Here is a 9136-nt window from a genome sequence, read left to right as displayed (position 1 = left end):
AGGAATTATGAAACTCACTGAAAAATGGCAAAAGGTTATCAAACAAAACAGGCAATATATCATTGATTGATCTTTGTTCTTTATGTAAATAAATGACCTTTGAAAAACGTAGACAAAATACATCATGACTTTTCTGAAGACCCAATATGTATTCCTGAAGAAAGACTGCTTTATTGGAAATGCCTGAGGCTACTGGGCAGGTTTATCTAACCTCAAGTTTTCAGGTGAGGACAGGGTAAGCTCCCCTGAGTTACACATTTCAGGACCCTTGCTGTAGAATAAAAATGAGGAAATATAAAGGGTTCTTTCCCCCCATAACAACCTAAAGTCAATCAGATTAAAAACAAAAACAAAAGGAGCAGCCTCACACAAGAGAAAGCACACAAACTTTGAAAACTCGTACAGACCTGTGTGTAAAGCCTTCTCTGCCACTTGCCATCTGTGAACTTAACCATTCTGAGACTCAGTTTTTCCATCTATAAAATAACAATCATAATGCCTATTGCATAGGAATTTTGCGGGACTTACATAAGATGACATTTGTAAGGCATCTAGCGTAGTGATTTCCCCAAAGAACCTCATTTTTTTTAAATGTCTCCCTTCTCAACCCTGACAAAAGAGCATTATACTTCTTTTATTATAGAAAGAATATTGCCTGCTCCAGTACATAGTAGCTTGTATGTAATTTAGTAGCAATTTTCAGAAAACCAAGAATGACGTTTGAATGCACTTAGGTTAGTCTGCCAAAGATGGGGAAGGCAAGATTTTTAACACATTCTTAAAATTCCATCCAAGTACTCCGAAAAGCTGTACTTAAGCACCTTTTCAGTAATACTTTAATTGCCTTGGTATGAGCTGTATGTTTTCTGTGTGGCCTATTGTAGTATTTAAATATGTGAAGTAAAAATTTCAGTCATGCTTCATAAATTCTTACAGAGGAGGCTGGGTACGGGATGGGGGACAGACAAAGCAAGAGGAAGATGTGTGGGCAGGAAAAATTCAGGCTCCCTCCCCACAGTAGGCATGCTGGCAACCTAGGAGGAGGCCTTGGAGCACATGCCTTTCCTTCCGCCAGCTGTCAGTTGCCTGTGGGGTCCGGCACATTTCTTGGTGGCCTGGGTTCAATGCATCAGCTTATTTCTGCACATAATGGGAATTGACCACAGACCTGAGCTGTTTGCAGCTGACACAGCAATTCAGTACCCCCGGTAGGTAATAGATGTGTGTTTGTATCTATGGTTGACTATTCCATATAAAAACAAGGCTGGTGTCTCCTGACTGCAGGCAGGCTTTCCAGGGGGGCCATCAAGGAAGCGGCACTCCAGAGGAAACATGATAGGCTTCTGCTTACCTTCAAGTCGTGGGAGGGGAGCTGGAATGCCTATTTTGAGGTGGCCTTGCTTTAGAGAAAACTGCATGATATTTGGGGGGAGGGAAAGTGACAGCACTAGCCCCTGGGTCTTGTCAAGGTCAGATTCAAGGCAGACTTTGACTGAAGCTGGTTAATATATTTATTCTGAAGCCTAATGCAATCCAAAGACGCATTGTTTATTTACATCTTTGCTAAATTCTCCAGGTCGCCTTTTAAAACCTCATCCCATAAACAAATTTCCTTTTAAATCCATTCTCTTGGGTGGAGAGATGGTGCCCACCTGTTTTTCAAGTTCTCCATTTACAGTGTTTGTTTTTCTTATTTCTGATGAATCACAGAACCAAGCTAGTCTCCCAGACATAGTTCCAGAGAGAAGCAGTGTTCATTTTCTTACCACAAAGTAGCTGAAAGGCCAGTGTTTCTAATAGGAGGCAACACCAGGAAGCCATGTCAGGACAGAGCTCCATTGCTGGTTTAAATGGAATGACTGACAAAATGAACCAAGAAAGCTATAGAATGAAAGCTGAAAAGGCAATTCTCCCTAAAGAGAAAGAAAACACAGGGCTTGATTCTCCACTCAATTTTAAATTTACTTCACTATGAGGACTAGCTACATAAATTGTGGGACCCATGGCAAAATGAAAATGCGTGGCCTTTTGTTCAATAATTACCAAGAATTTCAAGACAGAGAAGCGTGAAACAAGCTCAGAGTCCTGTGTGACTGCACAGATCACAAGCTCATGAAACTGGCCTTGTCCCTGAAATAGACCCACAAGAAGGTTCCAAACTAGGGTAAGGAGAGTTAGGCATTTGCCTCAGGTACAAAATTTAAAGAAGTGTCAAAAAACTCAGTAATCAAGACAAGCAATATTAAAATGCAATATTGTAAAACCTCAAAATTAATGTGTGAAATTTTAGACAAAATATCAATGTTTTAAACAAGGACAGAGTTTTAAATCAAAGACCCTGAATGTGCACGACTCACCTTAAATCTTGCTTCACTCACGTCACCCTAGTCCTAGCCCAGCCTATGGCCCAGCCTCTTGTTTATTTGTCAGTGTACCCAGGTTCCCCAGGCTCCTCGACCAGCCCACATAACAACACAACACAAAAACGTCAGTGAGGAGCAGGATGTTGAACAGACTTCCTTTAGAGTGACAGGAATTCGACAGGCAGAAAGCAAGACTGGAAGACCAGGCAGTGAGGAATCATGGTGGAACTAGGAAGCAAATCCTTACGGGTCCACAGTGACCACCTCCTTGCCAGTCCACAGTTAATGCAAGGATTTCCGATGGAATCAATGGAAGGTACACAAGTGTTTCCTGGGGTTGAAACTAGTGCTCACATGGCTTTCGGAAGATCTGAAAATAATGAATTTGTTCTTATGAAGGAAAATAAGGACGTGGAACAGGAAGAATGTGGAAATATTTCAATAGACTTTACATAATGACGGTAAGATGAGTATCTCTACAGAGGAGGGCAAGAACTAGTGACGGGCATAATGGAGGAAGGCAGAAAGAAGGTCATCTCCCCTGGGGTATTTTAGGAACAAGAGTAACACTCAGGAAGAGGCAGTCGTGTCACTGCAGAGGAAAAAAACTGCTGGGTGATGGACTAGAACTTGAGCCAAACCAGAGCGGGCGAGGAGGACGACTCTCCTTCGAGGCAGGCTGAAACAGTTCAAATGTTTGAGAGATGTTTGTTGCAAAGGGACGTGACAAAGTTCCTGGTTCTGTTCACAGAAGAACTGTGGGTTCCAAAGTCTTAGGGGAATTGATGGGTAGAATGACAGGAGTTTATCTGGAAAGGGGAGGGCTTGTGTAGAGATAAGAATGGGAGCCTAGAAGGGTTGGAGGAAGAATATGTTACTAAGGCAATAATTGTCAGAGGATGGAGTTGAGAGTCCTGTTAGCAATAGGCTGTTTCTCAAACTAGACCACAAGTACGTAAGGACAATGCCAAGAGGGCTATTGGAAAACACAGAATAAACTCAGTATATCTTCTGGGCTGTTAACTTTACACGAAGATGAAGGAAGGCAAGTGGAGGAGTGAAATTTATTTATTTTCGGTATTTATTTATTTACACGGACACACACAATAGAATACAAACTTCAAGTGGAGTTAACATAAAACATGGAACAAGAGGAAAAGTCTTCTATGTAAATATTGGCCTTCCTGGCATACCACAGAGACTATTTATTCCCTATCAGGATATAAAGAGCGTTCCTACTCATTTTTATGGCGGCAAAATATTCAGTGAGTTGGTTTGAAGGTGAGGTGAGAAGGGCAGCACCAATATACCTCCTAGATCACTTGGGTTTCTTTGATAGAGAGCACAGAGGTGAGAGCCAGATTAGGCAAGATTTAGTGACAGCACAAACCACTCTCGCTTTTTCAAATTAGCATAGTGACATGACAAAGTGAAAATCTGGGTGGGGTCAGGGAGGAGTGGAGCAGAGCTGGCATGAGAGGGGTGGCTTCCCTGGGCACCAGACCCGGGACCCGAGGCAGATGGTGGGGGTCTCCACTTGGAGCAGGAGTCATTCAGCTGGTTTCCATGTTGTATTTTAATCAACAGAAACAGATGGTTTTGCTTTTACTGAGGTCTCTGTGTGCTCTTGGGGGCGCTTACTGTGTAGTAGAACATAGGAAAAAAAATCTCAAACTGGAGCCCAAACTGAAAAGAAGAAAAACATGACATTCCAATGGCAATTTTCAACATGAGAATAGGGCTATTTGCTCTTCTGATCATCTTAAAGCTATAACATTTACCTAATAATTTTAAGATGTCTGAGATCTCAGAAAGACTTTGTGTCTGATTTTCATAATAAAAACTTTTTCCTGAGCAAGGGGAGGTAAAGATAATAAAAGTCAGCTTTTTTGAATGGGCAGTAGGACATCTGTCTAAATGTAAGGTTTTCATAACTAGTTTCATGACCAGGAAGTTTCTTAATTGTGATGTTATTTTCTAATAATTACATGGTTGTGGTTTGTGCTATTAATCCACAATACATGTCCCTCTGACCAAAAAGGGAAAGAAAAAAAAAAAAGAAAGAAAGAAATGCAGATAACTTCAATGGAAGACTGCTAATTTAATCACATTAGAAAAATTAAATCTTCAATACATTTATATGCTTTTCCTTGCGCTTGATACTATGCAGGGATAGGATGATGCTAATAGAAAGGCTTAACGCTGTGCTCAGGCCTGGCTATTGGATGTGAAAACTATGAGTGGGTTTTAATGTCAACTCAACCTATTGGCGATATTTTAAGACATTTTCTTAACTAAATTTACAAATGTAGGAGTATTTTACAGTCTTAATAGTTTGCCTATTATATGTTTTATATTTATATTTAGGCTAATTTTTTTTTAATTGAAATTTTTCTTTAATACATAATATTGTCACGTGATTCAAAACTCGAAAGGTGAAGCCGGCCGAGTGGCTCAGTTGGTTAAGAGCTCACTCAAGAGCGCAAGCTCTGAGCAACAGTGGTTCGAGTCCCGGCCCAAGCTGAGCTGCCACTGAGCTACCAACAGGTGGCAGGATGGCTCAGCTAAAAAAAACAAAAAAAAAAACCTCAAAAGGTGCAAAGAGAATGTCACAAGAAGGTCTCCCTCCCACACCTGTCCTCAAGGCATTCCTTGTCTTCCCCCAGGGGCAGCTAATGTTACCCAATTCTCTTCTATCTGGCCAGAACATTTCTAGACATTTAAAAGCAAATACTTATCGGGATCTTGTACTCTTTTCCAATCAAATAGAATATACAGTGTATACATATGTTGTGCACTATGCTTTTATTTTATTTTAACTGACAACACATCACAGAGATTCTTTATAGTAAAACCTTAGAGAACCTCCTCATCCTCTCTTTATGACTGCACCATATCAGTAGTATGAATGTATTGTAGCTGAGATCCCTGCAATAAAAGAGATTAACATAAGAGAAAAACATAAGTTTATTGACATGTATATCTCATGTATACATAAGAGATACTTAGGAAAAAATTAGAAACTCCTGAGGTAGCTAGAATTCAAGATTAAATACCATCATAATAGGGAAAGGGGAGAGGGTATGTAGGCTTCTTAGGAGAGAATAAATAAGTTTTAGGAAAGATGAACAGGGCCCTTAGAAAATATATGGGAGGTGCGATCGTTTGTGACAAAGTTTGGGTGTGGTGTGGACTTCCAGTCCTCTTCTGAGATATAAGCCAATCTTCCCTGGTTGCTGAAGTTCCCATGAGGGGATTTATGACAAATCACGGGGGAGTTCAGAGAAAGCCTCTCCCTGTGTTTGTTATTTTTCAAGTGCCTTCAGCTCAAAATAATCCATATGCCAAAGTGGCATATTTTGGGGTGGCTTGTTCTGCTACCTTTCAATATCATATTTTATTTAACCATTCCCTTAAAAAATAAATGTTTAAAATATTTTTAATCATAAGCAATTTCAAAAATGATGCAATGAATAACCTCGTCTATACGTTATCCTCAGATGCACTGGTATGCTTAGATAACTTCTTGGGTGTAGAATTGTTAGAGTATATCTTTTTTTTTTTTTTTTTTTTTTTTTTTTTTTTTTTTTTTTTAGCTGAGCCATCCTGCCACCTGTTGGCAGCTCAGCGGCAACTCAGATCGGGTTGGGCATTGAACCATTGTTGCTCAGAGCTTACACTCTTGCGCGAGCTCTTAACCAACTGAGCCATTCGGCCGGACCTTTAGAGTATATCTATTTTTTAATGTTGAAAGATATTTATCAATTATTTAGTCATTTATTGTGCAAATATGGCTATGACAAAGGCGGAAAGGAAGAATGCTCCTTTCCTGGGGACTCTGGGGTTTGAAAAGCCTCAAAGTTTTCTGAAAATATTGTATATTCTATTTTTCTAATATTGCTTGGAGATCAGAGTTATGCCCTGCTCAGCTCTCACTAAGGCACCTTGTAGTCACATTTCTGCTTTGAGACTAATGACAGGTATTTGGGTTTCGTAGGAGCTGATGACCATTTTCCAACTCTTACACTGGAATGGAAGCCTAAAAGCTCTTCGTGAAACGAAGTGTTCCCGACAGGTGAGCTTTTCCAGTCCACAATGGCTTTGTGCTCTATGGAAGGCGCAGATGGCGCATCATCTTCCTGGGAGGTTTCCTTTACTTGGATATTTATTTTTTTCTGTTTAAATTTGGTACTGTATGTATTGAGTAAGAGCAGAGGACACATGAAAAAATATGTATAACAGTCCAGTTTAGTGAGGGACTGACCGAATATGCACATTAAGGGAAACGCTGGCTGGGCATTGGACTGATTTAGAGTCTCATACTGAATGTCAAAATGGGAGGATCGTTCAGACAGACTTCGTTTCTAAGGTAAATACTGAATGTAGTCTATGCATCTGCCCTGCTTAGAATGTGCAACCTCCTCCACTCTCCAATGGAAATGTGAGAATACACGGCTTGGGGATCTCCTCACTAAGGAGAGGTAAAGTTGGTTGCAGGGAGGATTTTTCTCACTCTCACCAAATGGTCCACAAAGAACAACAGAAATGATTATAAAGGTGGGCAAGCTGGCATTCAATCACCCCAATTTGGGGGGTTGGAAGTTTCTTATTTATTTTGCAGAGACGGGGTCTATTTCTTTGCTACTTATGAAAAGCACCTGCCCCCCACACACACACTCCCACCTTTTAATGGCAGATTCCCTTCTGTGTATTTAATGGTTTTCACCTATTATCCTCCAATATTCATCCTTCCTTTACCCATCATTAGACTTTGAAATATGGTAGTTTATTTTTGAGAATTTGCTAACAGGAATTTGTATGAGGCACAAAGCCTTTGCTAGTCAGCAGATGAAGGTGGATGTAAGAGTTTTGCAGGCACTGCCGCCCTAGGAGTTTTTAGTTGTTCTTTGCTTATAAGGTCTGGCTTTCAAAATGTCAGAGATGGAAAAGAAATGAGTAGCTGACAATGGCTTTGGTTATTTTTTCTTTTCCTTTGATTTTATAAAAGATCTTTGAAATATGCCGGGTCGATTATAAGCACTTTTCCATGATTGTTTTTAATTTGTTAAGGTTATAAATAAATACCATATGTTCTTGAAAATAAAAATAAGCAATGCATCCACCCCACAAGATCTTCTTAAAGTACTTCATCAAACCTACACATGATGTTACAATGTATTGGCAAATTTTTCACACAAGAATTGACAGGTAGTGACTGATTTTTAATTGTTTGCAGAAGTAATAGACAATGTACAGGAAGGTACCATGATGATATCAGTAATAATGCCTACATTTTATAATACAATTTTAAAGTTCTTTCTGTAGTTTCTGTGAGCCATTTGGATGGCCATCTTCCTTATGCTAACAGCACATATTTTCTAATGAGGTCAGAGCAGTTTTGTGAGCGTTATTGAGTCTTCCAGTTAGTGTTTTGACTCTGACCAGGTGTGACTTTGCTTTGCTGTACCAGCTTAGCCACTCATTTCCTTTAACAAGTATGTCAGGATATTTGGCTTCAGTCTGTGAACACCAGAGAGGCTTAGGTGTAGTTAAAACCCCCATGGATGTGGGAGTGGCAGAGGCAAAGGAAACAGGGTGTCGTCAGAAGGCCATGAGCACGGGTGCCTTGAATGATCTTTACTGACACTCTGGACTTTGTCTCTTGACTCCCAGGAAGTCATCTCCTACTATTCCCAGTATTCCCTGGATGAGAAGATGCGCAGCCACATGGCCCTGGACTGGATCATGAAGGAGAGGGAGTCACCGGGAATTCTCTCTCAAGAGCTACGAATGGCCCTGCGGGAGTTGGAGGAAGCCAGAAAAGCAGGACAAGAACTACGGTTTTACAAAGAAAAGAAGGAAATTCTGAGTTTAGCCCTGACTCAGATCTACAGCGATCCTGACACCTCCTCACCCAGCGATGACCAGCTGAGCCTCACAGCCCTTTGTGGCTATCACTAGCAAGGCCAGGTTCCTCCAACCCCCAAAGATGGCAGAGGCCAGACTGTAAGATTAGGAAGCTCATAAAGCAGGTCATTGGAGGCTTTAGCACCTAGATAGCTAATACCTGAAGGCTGTACTAATTCTCCCCTCCCATTCCATTCACAGAATCTGAGAGTAGTAGGACCCTTAACGGGTCCAATCGCCCTTTTCCCATCATGCTCTTTATAGTTCCACCTCAGAACGAAAGGATGGAGACAGGATGGTTTGAAAAATGTTTTCCAGCCCTGGCTCCAACCAAAAGCCCGGTTGACATGTGCCTTGCTAGATTACATATGTTGTTTCAAAGAATGGGTCATTGTAGCATCCCTCAAGAGAGCATCAGCCATGATTGGAGGAGGTAGCATGATAGCAGTTTTTAAGAATACATGGGATTAAACAATATGGATTGTTGTTGTTTTTAAGTATCCAAGAGTCAGAATTACTTCCTAAAATTTGTAAGCTGAAAGATAGCTTACACTCTAGTGCTGTAATCCAGAACTATAGTGGGGATTTTCTCTGCACATTTCACTATCCAAGATCTCAAAGGGGTGATAGTATGAAGATACCAGAAAATGTTTAATGTGGCTTAAAATGCAATTGTCATAATAATTTTTAAAAATCCACACTCTCCCATATGGGCATAAATGTCACTACAATAGAACCCTCATATTCCTCAAGAAGAATTAATGTCCAATTTTTATGAGTCCTGTAGTCAATCATGTTCATTTGTAATTTGCAAATAGATAACTTAAATTGATTTGTTTTTATTTTTGCCACCTCAGTCATATATC

The 9136-nt window shown here is 40.3% G+C and overlaps 1 protein-coding gene across 1 annotated transcript in view; it reads left to right on the top strand.

The window, feature by feature from the left end:
• LIX1 (limb and CNS expressed 1) overlaps nucleotides 1-9130 on the top strand; it is a 60042-nt gene extending 50912 nt beyond the window's left edge. The window contains exons 5-6 of the mRNA XM_019656274.1: nucleotides 6361-6438; nucleotides 8037-9130. Of these exons, the coding sequence (XP_019511819.1) occupies nucleotides 6361-6438; nucleotides 8037-8324 (366 nt within the window). The 3' untranslated portion in view covers nucleotides 8325-9130. The remainder of the gene's footprint in view (nucleotides 1-6360; nucleotides 6439-8036) is intronic.
• The last annotated feature ends 6 nt before the right edge of the window (nucleotides 9131-9136 follow it).

This window comes from Hipposideros armiger, unplaced genomic scaffold (assembly GCF_001890085.2).
Source record: "Hipposideros armiger isolate ML-2016 unplaced genomic scaffold, ASM189008v1 scaffold_257, whole genome shotgun sequence".
Lineage (NCBI taxonomy): Eukaryota > Metazoa > Chordata > Mammalia > Chiroptera > Hipposideridae > Hipposideros > Hipposideros armiger.
The sequence above is the reverse complement of the archived record's forward strand: the minus strand, read 5'-3'. Positions and strand labels throughout refer to the sequence as shown.